This window comes from Peromyscus californicus, unplaced genomic scaffold, assembly GCF_007827085.1.
Source record: "Peromyscus californicus insignis strain IS unplaced genomic scaffold, ASM782708v3 Scaffold_1__1_contigs__length_55948999, whole genome shotgun sequence".
Lineage (NCBI taxonomy): Eukaryota > Metazoa > Chordata > Mammalia > Rodentia > Cricetidae > Peromyscus > Peromyscus californicus.
This window is the reverse complement of record NW_026294492.1, coordinates 38,953,070-38,966,149: the sequence shown is the minus strand read 5'-3', so window position 1 is coordinate 38,966,149 and position 13,080 is coordinate 38,953,070. Positions and strand designations below refer to the sequence as shown.

Below are 13,080 nucleotides of genomic sequence, written 5' to 3'. Positions count from 1 at the left end.
CAAAATACAGGGTAATAAACACAAAGCATAAGAAACCTAAATTATAATTCAACAACCTCTCGCACCCCATCTTCAACCAAAATTATGTACAATCCAGTTGTTCACAGGGGCAGGACAAAGCTTCTCTTATTCTTAACAGAAGCTGAATCTAGATCAACCACAATATGGTAACAGTGGCTACACATTCCCAGGCTGTGACAACAGCACCCTGTGCCACGCTACCCCATCTGCCAGGTGTGCCATTCAGACTCCTTGTCACTGTGACAGGTACCTGAGAGAAATAATTTAGAGGAATTTACCTTGTCTCACAGTTTCAGGGCTCTGAGTTCACTGGTTTGGGCCTCAAATGAAGGAGACCATCATGGCAATGGAGCATGCTTTGGAGGAGGTTGCTCACCACAGCAGCCAGGAAGCTGAGAAAGCATATTCATACTTCTGGGCTTCCTCCTTCCTCCTATATTCCATCTGGACCCCTGGCCTATTAGATATTTCTAGTCACATGCAGAGAACATGGAAACTTTCTCATTGACACACTCAGAAAGGTACTTCAACAATCTCCTAAATGTTTCTCAATCCAACCAAACTGACCATCAAAACCAACCTAATTACATCAAAACTAACTAATACAGAATGGAATATTTTAGCATATTTGATGAGAATAAAAAAGTTCAAACAGTTTTCCTTATTAGATGGGGCTTATAGAGAGATTTAGAAACTGTCCCGTGTCTGTGACATGGCTTAGCAGGGGAAAACCTTGCTGTTGCAAGCCTAATAGCCTGAGATAGATCCCCAGAACCCATACAGAAAGTCAGAGGCAGTGGTGCACATCTGTAACCCTAGCACTCCTATGACGATATAACATGATTGGATTGCTGTACCCCATCTTCCTCCATCACTGTACCCCATCATCCTCCATCAATGTACCCATCATCCTCCATCAATGTACCCATCATCCTCCATCACTGTACCCATCATCCTCCATTGCTGTACCCCATCATCCTCCATCGCTGTACTCATCATCCTCCATCACTGTACCCATCATCCTCCATTGCTGTACCCCATCATCCTCCATCACTGTACCCATCATCCTCCATCACTGTACCCATCATCCTCCATTGCTGTACCCCATCATCCTCCATCGCTGTACTCATCATCCTCCATCACTGTACCCATCATCCTCCATCGCTGTACCCCATCATCCTCCATCAATGTACCCATCATCCTCCATCAATGTACCCATCATCCTCCATCACTGTACCCATCATCCTCCATCGCTGTACCCCATCATCCTCCATCACTGTACCCATCATCCTCCATCACTGTACCCATCATCCTCCATCGCTGTATCCATCATCCTCCATCACTGTACCCCATCATCCTCCATCACTGTACCCCATCATCCTCCATCGCTGTACCCCATCATCCTCCATCAATGTACCCATCATCCTCCATCGCTGTACTCATCATCCTCCATCACTGTACCCATCATCCTCCATCACTGTACCCATCATCCTCCATCGCTGTACCCATCATCCTCCATCACTGTACCCATCATCCTCCATCACTGTACCCATCATCCTCCATCGCTGTACCCATCATCCTCCATCGCTGTACCCATCATCCTCCATCACTGTACCCATCATCCTCCATCACTGTACCCATCATCCTCCATCACTGTACCCATCATCCTCCATTGCTGCATCCATCATCCTCCATCACTGTACCCATCATCCTCCATCACTGTACCCATCATCCTCCATCACTGTACCCATCATCCTCCATCACTGTACCCATCATCCTCCATCACTGTACCCATCATCCTCCATCACTGTACCCATCATCCTCCATCGCTGTACCCATCATCCTCCATCGCTGTACCCATCATCCTCCATCGCTGTACCCATCATCCTCCATCAATGTACCCATCATCCTCCATCACTGTACCCATCATCCTCCATCACTGTACCCCATCATCCTCCATCGCTGTACCCCATCATCCTCCATCGCTGTACCCATCATCCTCCATCGCTGTACCCATCATCCTCCATCGCTGTACCCCATCATCCTCCATCGCTGTACCCATCATCCTCCATCACTGTACTCATCATCCTCCATCACTGTACCCATCATCCTCCATTGCTGCATCCATCATCCTCCATCACTCTACCCCATCTTCCTCCTAGCCTGGAAGGGGTAGAGGATGAGGATACAGCTCAGTGCTTGCCTAGCATCTGCCAGGCCCTGGGTGAGATCTCAGTAACATAAGAGAGAGAGAGAGAAGAGAGGAAAAGGAAGGACTGGAAGAGGAGAAGAAGAGAAGAAAGGAAGAAGAGAGAAAGGAAAATAGAGGAAAGGAGGAGAACAAGGAGAAAAGGCAGAGAAAAGGGAAGAAGGAAGAAATTGTAAATATTCTGAAGACACAATGTCAAGTGGTACTTAATTGTCCACTCTACAGACTGTGAGCTGTGCTAGGGGATGAGTACTCTATTATCTGAGTACGATGTTTCATTTTCTATATAACACTAAACTGGATAAATGGAATTAGCTGTAAGAGTTTCTGTTTGTAAAGAGAAAACAATATTGCCTTTGATTTTAATACATTATTAATTCTTTAAGAATTTCATATCATTTATTTTTTTCATACTCACCTCCCTCTTCTTCCCCTACGTCAAACTGACTTTTGAAACTCACCCTGACACTATGAAAAAATAGAAACAATTTTCTATGGGAAAAACAAAAGATACATAATTCTGATTCATCTTCCACCTCAAGAGAACAACCTAGAAAATCTAACCACAGGCTACTGTCTACTTCCTAATACCAAGAAGATAAACACAGAACTCTACCTTCTCTGGTGCAGGGAGGCTGCTGGGCTCCTCTGTTTTCCTTAGTTCCTTTAGGGAGTCACATCCATATATCCTGTCTTTAAGGCCATGAAGCTGGGCATCGAGCATGTGGTGATGGAGAGCGCCCTGGGGGCCTTGGGGGAAAGGACCACCATGCAGGTTCTGAGTCATGTTTGCTGAGACACCGAGCACGGGCTCCAGGCTAGACTCTGTTAGAGAGACATGAGGCAGAAACCCCACACCTGGAAGGCTGATGTACTGAGAGCTTTCCTGTGGCCTCAGCAAAGCTTCCGGCACGGCCTTATGCTCGTTTCCAGGGAGACCACGCCTATCGGTGGTTGCGTTTTCTAAGTGTTTCCTCTCTACTGGAGTGGAATGCAGAATGGCAGGCTGTAGCAGCACAGGCTCCATTCGGTGCGACTTCTCGGGAGCTGCTGGGAGAGAGCAGGGGTGCAATGGCGGAACGCTGGTCTGTCTGAGTGAAGGCTGACCCAGCTGCTGCAGCACTTGCTGAAATGGGTGCTGGAGAACATCTGCTCTTCCAGAAGTCTGTGTCACCATGACTGGAACATTAACTTTGTAAAGGTGACCTTAAGAAGGAGGGGGAAAAGGTAAGTATAATGCGATTCTCTTTCAGTTGTGTGTGTGGTACGTCTGTGGTGTCCACAGGTGTGCTCACAGACACCAGAGAAGGACATCGGTGTCCCGTGCTGTCACCCTCCGCCTCATTCCTTAAGGCAGGAGCTAGGCTGTAACCAGGAAGTCCCAATGGTCCTCCTGTCTTTGCTCTGCACAGCACCAGCTTTTTTCATAAGTGATGGGGATTTGAACTCAGGTCCTTTGGCTTGCTGTGTGAGAGCTCTTACCCACTGCCATCTCCTCAGCCCAGTCTAAGAGAATTCTAGTTTATTTCAATGAATAAATCGATATATGAATAAGTGAATGGTTATTGTCTCTGGGAATTATTTTAAGATATTTTGTGTTTTCTGCAATAAATACCCTCTTTTAAACTCTAGCCTTTCCCCTCCTATTTTTAACTGACATAATTTGGTCACACAGGCCACCAATATTTAATCCATGAGTCTCTTCTACTGGAAAAATGGATGTTATTGACACACAAAGCCTCTTCTCTCTCCTTCCTTTAAAATAACACTCAGAAGGAAGCTACATTTTAGCAGTGAATTAGAAACGTAAACTTTACAGCAACCCAAATAAGTCTGCACATTTTTCAAACCAAGAGAGGGTCCTGCAAGCCTGTCCTTTCTACTAAGCCATGAACTGTGGAGTAAGAAGGAGGCAGGAGCTGGGCAGCCTTGGTTAGCACTACAAAACAGAGGTGCATGCTATCTTCGTCAGGGTTTCCAGTGCTGCGATGGAACACCATGACCAAAAGGCAAGTTGGGGAGGAAAGGGTTTATTCAGCTTATACTTCAGCATTGCTGTTCATCATTGAAGGAAGTCAGGACAGGAACCCAAACAGGGCAGGATCCCGGAGACAGAAGCTGATGCAGAGGCCATGGAGGGGAGCTGCTTATTGGCTTGCTTCCCCTGGCTTGCTCAGCCCACCTTCTTATAGAACCCAGGACTAGCAGCCAAGGGATGGCACCACCCACAATTGCTGGGCCCTCCCCATTGATCACTAAATGAGGAAACGAAATGCCTTACAGCTGGATCTCAAGGAGGCATTTCCTCAGTGAGACTCCTTCCTCTGATGACTCTAGTTTGTGTCCAGTTGACACAAAACCAGCCAGTACACACGCTATCACTTTATATTTGCTAAAACTGAGATGAATGGGTCAGCAAGCTGTCTCAGAAGGTACCGTCCCCAGGACTTACGTGGTAGAAGGGAAGAAGCAGCTGCCACAGGTGTCCTCCGACCTCCATGTACACACACCTCCACTCCCACAGACACACAAATAAATTAAACATAACTCTACATTTTTGTGTTAATTTTTTAAGATTTATGTGTATGAGTGTTTTGCTGCATGTGTGTGTATGTGCACCATGTGCATGCAGTACTCATGGAAGTCAGAAGAGGGGGTCAGATTCCCCTGGACCTGAAGTTATGGAGGACTCTGAACTACCAGGTGGATGCTGGGACTTGGACCCAGGTCCTCTGGAAGAACAAGTGCTCTTTACCACTGAGCCATCTCTCCAGCCCCTAATTTAATGTTTTTAATGAAAAACAATAAAATTAAGCTAGCTAATTTGAATTGAATTGAATATATACTAAGTCCCTAATTCATAGGAAAGAGAACTGGGAATGAGCCATAGGACAGGCCCAGCTCAGTGTCTTCTGTGCTGCATTTCTTTCCTACCAATCACAACTGCTATTTATTTTCTACTTTAAAAATTTTATTAGAGGCTCCTATCGCCTCTAACATACAGTTTACTAAAACTCAGGAAAACTTTCAGGAAGTGGAGGGAGGCTGTGAAGGGTTGATACAATCAAACTACATGAGAAATTCTCAAAGAACAAATACTTTTTAAAAGATCACATCACTTAATGTCCATGTTAAAATGAATATCCTTAGAATAGCTCTCACCAGAGGCCGTCTGCAGGGTCACACCTGCTGGGACGTGGATCGGATAGCCAGGAAAGGCAAAGTTGGCACCACAGTTGGAGGTATTCTAGACAAAACAAGCGTTATTAGAAAGTTAGAAAAGGATCCGAATTATATATTTTATCACACTATCACGGGGACTCAAAAGTGTGATTCTCTAGGACACCATAGTTTGACTACACAACATTTAAGGCTGGACTGCACAGGTAGCTCAGCGGTTAAAAGCACTGGCTGTTCTTCCAGAGGACTCAGGTCCTCTGATCACTAGTTACTTAGTCCTCAGGAAGTCTCATAGCATTAGTGAGCGCAGCTATCATAATCCTGGCACCCACATGGCAGCTCACAACTGTAACTCCAGTTCCAGGGGATACGACACCCTCACACAGACAAATGTGCACATAAAAAATAAATAAATAAACATTTAAGGCTAAATTCTCTGACTAAACAGCATGTTAACATTTGGTTCAAATCATTCCATCAAGAGGAATTCCACTGCAGTAGTTAGCCGTGGGCCAATAAATCATCATGCTAGACTGGACACCATCCCATAACACTGACCCCATGCACAGCTCTGCCTGAACCTCAGATTCCCAAGGGGCCAAATGTAAGAGTCATAACTGTTTGCAAAGATCTTCCAGTCGAAATTGATCTTTAGCTGCATTTTAAAGTAAGATTTAATAGTGCATCTATAATGTATAATTTTATATGATTAAACCTAGGGTTTTTAAAAACCACTAAATGGAGACAAAGAAACATTTTTGTCTATCAGATCTGCAAAAATGAAAGAGATAAGTGTGAACTAAAGTTCCTGAAAAGGCCAGATCGCTGTTAATGATTCTGCAAACTGATTGGCTGGTTAGAATTTCAAAATCAGAGAGAGTTGGGATGTTTCAGATTGAGAGCCAAAATTATCTTGGAATTTGTTTAGTCCCCATAACAGCCATGTATCACCCACCTCTGTATCTGATCTAACATCCTCACTAACAGTTTGAACCTTTGGGATTTATAAGGCAGCACTAACTTCCCCAACCCAGAAGCCAAGAGTGTCTTCAAACACCTCTAAAACCTACCACAGAGATGTCACCTCTTTGCTGTTCCCTGCCTGCCTGATGTCCTCATGATGTATTTACTACATACACTGACTGCATCTTTGTTCTGTGACTATCAAAGGTCATACAAACATTCCTGTGATAAGCACATCATTCATGGCAGCCTGAACCCGTGTGCTTAGGCTGTGGTCACTCTCTCCCCTTAAACAAGAGCTGTGTTCTACTTTGGCATAAGCAATATGCAGTGTTGCTGAGGGCATGGTGAAAATTTGCTTTTCTCAGACGACTACTTATATAGAATGCACGCTGACTGGGACAACTCTTTGGAAGGACAATTTTGCAAATGCCAAAATGAAAGACATACATGACCATTGTCTCAGAAATTCAACCTCTAGGAATTTACCTGATTATCTCACAAACAGACATGTGCAAATATAACCAATAAAATTCTATTTTAGAAAATGGAAAATAGAGCCGGGCGGTGGTGGCGCACGCCTTTAATCCCAGCACTCGGGAGGCAGAGCCAGGCGGATCTCTGTGAGTTCGAGGCCAGCCTGGGCTACCAAGTGAGTCCCAGGAAAGGCGCAAAGCTACTCAGAGAAACCCTGTCTCGAAAAGCCAAAAAAAAAAAAAAAAAAAAAAAAATGGAAAATAGAAAATGTCCATCAACGAAATATTGCTTAACTACTATGGCAGATCTTAATTTACTAGCAAAGAGAGTTGTATATTATAGTAAAGGAGAGTACCATGGGAAGAAAGGAAGGAAAAAGGAAACAAGGAAGGAGGAAGGGAGGGAAGTGGGGAATAAGATTACAGAAACAGTGAAGAGCAATTCTACTGTGTACCTAAAAGATAATACAGCATTCAGGAAATAAGTTAGTGATTCCATTTTAAGATTTATTTATTTATTGTGTATACAGTGCTCTGCCTGCATGCCAGAAGAGGGCACCAGATCTCATTATGGATGGTTGTGAGCCACCATGTGGTTGCTGGGAATTGAACTCAGGACCTCTGGAAGAACAGCCAGTGCTCTTAACCTCTGAGCCATCTCTCCAGCCCATAGTGATTCCATCTTAAACAACTCCATTTTACAACGATTATCTTTGGGGGAATAGGCTCTTTCAGGGTTTGCTTTATGAATTTGTTTTTATTTTTTACAGAGTAGTATTTCTGTAATCAAGGAAAAAGATATTTCCGTAAATCTTAAAGACTGAGACGTCCCACTGGTCTCTCATCAAAACAAAGCCATTCCCAAGAAGCCCCTCATGGGAGTGTTATCTTAATGAATAAGGCAAATGGCGGCCCGCTCAGACTCGCACCCTGGAAAGACAGCGTGAAACAGTTCACGGATTATGACCATCAGTGCCGTGGAAGAGAAGGAAATGTGGAAGTGTTCCTGTCTATCTAAAAACTACTCGGTTTTCTATACATACAAATAATTTTATTTCTTGCCTCCAAGGCCTAAAGAAGGAAAATAATTCTACTTCACCCAAGTAAAAACAAACAAAAAAGCAAAATATTCTACTCAAATACAATGGAAAGCTATCAGATAACTACTCTTGAAGAAAAGAAAATCGGGAAAAAATAATCTCCTTCAGAAGCACCAGGTACGTACTTACGCAGCACATTAAATCCCCCCACACTGTAGTTCCAGGAATGTCCTAAGCTCAGTGAGCCTGAGCACCCTGGGAGAGCAGGGTAAGGGGACACTCAGTCACTCAAGGCTCCTGAGGTTTCCGAGGCATAGAGACCACTGCCGATCCCTCTGGCTTTCCACCTCTCCTCCCACTCAAGCTGAGGGCTGTCAACTCCGTCTGTGCTCCACCATCTGCCAGCCCTCAGCGAAGGGACAAGCTACATACCAGGTCTTCCGGTGTAAAACTCGGGAGAGGTCTACCAGCGGGGACCAGCAACGATGCTGCATGGAGAACAAGATGGGGTACAGCCATTAGAACTTAACCTCTTTATATGGCCACATGCAGATTGTTTCATTTTTAATATGTATTTATTGAAATTAATTTGTCTTGCACTATAGTCTGATCACAATCAATTGTAAATTATTTCTTAAACATATTCTCAATGGATCACGTTAGACCAAGCTAGATTCTAAACATAAGGTTCCATGTGAGGGGGGAAGTATTAAACTATATTTTTCCTAGCAACTTTAAAGACGTTACAACTAAATTACTTTAAGTTATCAAAGCCAAAGATCTCATTAAAATAAAACAGACTGTACTTCAGAAATCCATAATGAAACATACAGATTGCCTTTGGTAGTCAGGAAAGCTCTAACTCTCCATGACAACTCTTCACCGGGGAAAGAATAATATTAGAACATTGATGAGAGATGATACTATCGATAAAAAGCACATAAGCTGGGACAAACACCAACAATAAATAAAGAAAGAAACTGTGGTGAGTGAGTGGAGGGATGCCTCAATGGTTAGGAGCACGGACTGCTCTTCCCTCAGACCCGAGTTCTCTTCTTACACCTCATCGGGCTCACCTGTAACTCCAACTCCACAGGGAGTCGATACTTCTGACCTCTGTGGGCACCTGCACTCACGTGCACGTACACACTCACGTACAGACATGGAAGCATAATTAAAAAATAATTTTTTAAAAGAAAATGTGGTTCACGTACACAATGGAATTTTAAAAGAAAAATGAAATCATGACATTTGCAAGTCAAGAGCTGAAAGTCCTCATGTGACACACAGTCACTCAGAATGGCAGACAGCTCATGGTTTCTATCACATGAAACCTGGATTTAAAATCGGTGGATGTGCGCTCGCATGGCTGTGAGACGTATGTCTGTGTGATGGCGTGAGGGGGGACCATGACTGAGGAGGAAGAGATCTTCACGGGGGAAGGGGGAAGAGAGGGGAACAGAATATGTGACATGACTGTGGTGAGGGAAAGGGAACCAGCAGAGAGTGACGGGCGCAGGAGAGGACAGAGGGGGAGGAGCCAATCACATCAAAGGCTAATGACACACATGCACGAAAATGCCGTAATAAAGCTCGCTACTTTTGCATGCTAATTTAAAAATAATTTCTAAAAACAATGGCATTTTTGCCTCTAATGAAAGCAGGTTTTTAGCATGCTTATGCAGCCATGTATGTAGTGAGTGTGTTGTTAATTATGGCTTTTTCACACACTGCACTAAGGAACACTGCCCCAGGTCTGTTTTTTGACGCTAGAATGGCTCCATCACACACAACAAAAAGCTCAATAGAGCGCTTTTTTCAGAGCTAACCCTCCTCCCCACGTTAAGCAGAAGTGAGGCTGTGGACTGACAGCTAATGAAGCACACAATTATTTTTATCTTCCACTCATCTATGGCTCTGGTTATTAGCAGGCATTCTGCTAGAAAAGCCAAAGGAAGAACTGGAGTGTCAGGAACTCAGTGGTATTAGTCATGATTAGCTGGAGTGAGCAAAGCGGATGCCACTCCAGCTTAAGCCCTGCTCTTGAAGATACAAAACTCTTCTTCGGCATCTGAAACCTGAGAAAAACCAGCAGTGACCCTTCTCTCCTAAGCCCCTTGTGATAAATCCTAAAGGACAATTCTCCATATTTAAGTTACTCAAACAAAGCTATAAGGGAACTGCTAACACTTCTTCAGAGACCTCAGAATCAAAGCCAGAACTGACGGACCTGGGAAGTTCCAGGCACCTCCCCCACACTTAATTTTAATATGAGGTTCACAAGTTCTATCTCTATGTTAAACTTGCCTGAAAATTTAAAATATTCAACCTCGTTTCATAACCAAGTAACTTTTCATTAAATATGTATCTTAAAGGAAGTTTTATAATTTCAGATTCCATAGATGTATTCTAGGAACATTAAATTCAAAACAGTACATTTTTATAATGATAGCAAGAATTCAATTCTACAGTATAATGTAAAAATTTTCAACATATTTATCTGATCTAACAATATTTAAATTTGCAACCTTTTCCCAATCCACAACCAAAAATTCTGATACATTATAGCATTTGCTTTACAATTCCTGATCTCATTTTGAGTCTATACAAATCTTAATATGTGAGCCACATGTATTAGTTAGGGTAACAATTGCTTTGACAAAATGCCATGACCAAAGCAAGTAAAGGAGGAAAAGGTTTATTCAGCTTACACTTCCACATCACCGTTCATCACTGAAGGAAGTCAGTACAGGAACTCAAACAGAGCAGGAACCTGGAGGCAGGAGCCGGTGCAGAAACCGTGTTGGGGGCTGCTTACTGGCTTGCTCAGCCTGCTTTCTTATAGAACCCAGGATCAGCAGCCCAGGGATGACACCACCCACAATGGACTGGGCCCTCCCCCACCAATCACTAATTAAGAAGATGCCCTGGGCTTGCCGACAGCCTGATCTTATGGAGACATTTTCTCAATTGAGGTTCCCTCTTCTCAAATGACTCTAGCCTGTGTCAAGTTGACATAAACTAGCCAGCACACCACACGATTAAAAAATTCAGTATCTGGCCATTTTCCTCTTGAGCACATGGATGTTTCCTGATGCTGTAACTGAAACAGTCCCCAAAGTCACCAAAAGGGCGAGTGTAGGCATTCCCACCAGATCTAAGGTCTCAATAGTGTTTGCATTTGTACCTCCTATAGCTTAGGAGTTAGAATCTCAAAGAAAGATTCAGCACTGACACAGTGCTCCATGATTGGTACACAGTGGATACAGGTGTTGTGCGTGTGCATGGGGCACAGTGTGATACTTAACTGCCACATATTAATCAATAGTTTACAAAGGTAGTAAACTACGATTCCCCCTCCCATATACACCAACAAGGAAAAATAAAGGATCGGGTGGCTTTGTGGTTAAACTCAACCATTCAAACAAGAGCTAATATCAAATCTCCTTAAACTCTTCCAAAAAAAGAGGGCCACTTCTTCCAAACACTGTTTACAAGGCCAGCATCACCTTAAAACCAAAGTCAAACACAACTACTCAAGAACAGGCCAATGTCTCTGAGAGACCTTGATGATTTAAAAAAAAAAAAACTTAATAAAATCAAGACAAATGCAACAACATACTACACCCCAGGAGCATCTATGTTTAGCATGAAAGAAAAGCTTAACAACTTCCAAGTCAATGTGACATATGACATTAACAGAATGGAAGGAAACACACATCATCTCAGTCAACAGAGAAAATGTGCTTGGCCAGGCAGGGGTGGTGCACACCTTTAGTCCCAGCACTCGGAGGCAGAGGCAGGCAGATCTCTGAGTTCAAAGTCAGCCTGGTCTTCAGAGCAAGTTCCAGGACAGCCAGGGCTACACAGAGAAACCCTGTCTTGAAAAACAGGAGAAAGAAAGAAAGAAAGAAAGAAAGAAAGAAAGAAAGAAAGAAAGAAAGAAAGAAAGAAAGAAAGAAAGAAAGAAAGAAAGAAAGAAAGAAAGAAAGAAAGAAAAAGAAGGAAAAGAAGGAAAAGAAAATATTCTTGACAAAGCCTTTTTAACATTCAGTGTGTGTACGTGTGTGTGTGTGTGTGTGTGTGTGTGTGTGTACATGCATACCACAGAATACATGTGGAGATCAGAAGACCACTTGTGGAAGTCTGTCCTCTCACCCCACCACATGGATTCCAGGGATTGAACTCAGGTCATAAGGTTTGATGGCAAACACCCTGACCTGCTAACCCATCTGGTCGGCCCTCTATATCCTTTCTTGATTAAAACAAACAAGCCAGCCAGTTGGCTCAGCCCTTGCCATACAACCCTGACTACCTAAGTTTGATCTGCAGGACCCACCCACAGAAAAAGCCAGATGTGGTAGCATGAATCTGTAATCCTAGCACTCTTGTAGCAAGATGAGAGGTGGAAACAAACAAACAAAAAATCATCCAGAAGCTCAGAGGCAAGCTAGCCTGAAGTACGTAGCATGTCAGAAACAAGAAAGTCCCTGCCTCAGGGAAGAAGAAAAGTAACATGAAACTCCTGAAATTTGTCATCTGACCTACACACATACATCAAGGAACACACACACACACACACACACACACACACACACACACACACACTCATATATTGTGCATACACTGATACACTAATAAGTAAATTTCTAAAACTCAACAGTTTACAAATAAAGGACATCTTCCCAAGATAATAAAGGCTATAGGGGCTGGATAGATGGCCCACCACTAAGAGTGCTTGCTGCTCTTCCTGAGGACTTGAGTTCAGTTCCCAGCACTCACATCAGGTGACCCTCTACTGTCTGTAACTCTAGCTCCAGAGGATCAGGCGCCCTCTTCTGGCCTCTGGAGGCACCTGCACTCACATGCATATTCCCACACAGAGACATACATATACACACAATGAAAATAAACAATAAATTGCTTAATGAGTGGGAAAACTTACAGCTGTTTCTTAACAAGGAGATCTAAAAGCTTTTCCTCCAAGATCTTCCATAGGATAAGGGGCCAACTCTTGCTATATCTGTTCAATACTGAACCAGACATTCTAGCAATATTGTACAAGAAAAATAAAAAGCAAACAAACCAGAAATGTGAAAGCAAAATTATCTCTATTTTCAAATGATATGAAGTTCACACAGAAAACAACAGAGTCCACAAAAGAATAAGTGAGCTCCGTAAAATTTTAGAT

At 43.3% G+C, this 13,080-nt stretch overlaps 1 protein-coding gene and 1 long non-coding RNA gene across 3 annotated transcripts in view; one reads left to right on the top strand and one right to left on the bottom strand.

Moving 5' to 3' along the window:
* Positions 1–13,080, bottom strand: part of Gtf2a1l (general transcription factor IIA subunit 1 like) — a 38,185-nt gene that overhangs the window by 13,966 nt on the left and 11,139 nt on the right. The window contains exons 1-4 of one of the 2 annotated variants that reach the window (XM_052746535.1): positions 8,966–11,674; positions 8,322–8,377; positions 5,393–5,477; positions 2,847–3,436 (exon numbers count right to left, since the gene is read on the bottom strand). In XM_052746535.1, coding sequence (XP_052602495.1) covers positions 2,847–3,436; positions 5,393–5,477; positions 8,322–8,377; positions 8,966–9,053 — 819 coding nt within the window. In that variant the 5' untranslated portion in view covers positions 9,054–11,674. Of the gene's footprint in view, positions 1–2,846; positions 3,437–5,392; positions 5,478–8,321; positions 8,378–8,965; positions 11,675–13,080 lie in introns of those variants that run through there. The other variant, XM_052746534.1, reaches the window with a different exon arrangement.
* LOC128115646 (uncharacterized) overlaps positions 3,346–13,080 on the top strand; it is a 12,849-nt gene continuing 3,114 nt past the window's right edge. Inside the window, exons 1-2 of the long non-coding RNA XR_008220242.1 lie at positions 3,346–3,457; positions 7,620–8,066. This is a non-coding gene — a long non-coding RNA (uncharacterized LOC128115646). The remainder of the gene's footprint in view (positions 3,458–7,619; positions 8,067–13,080) is intronic.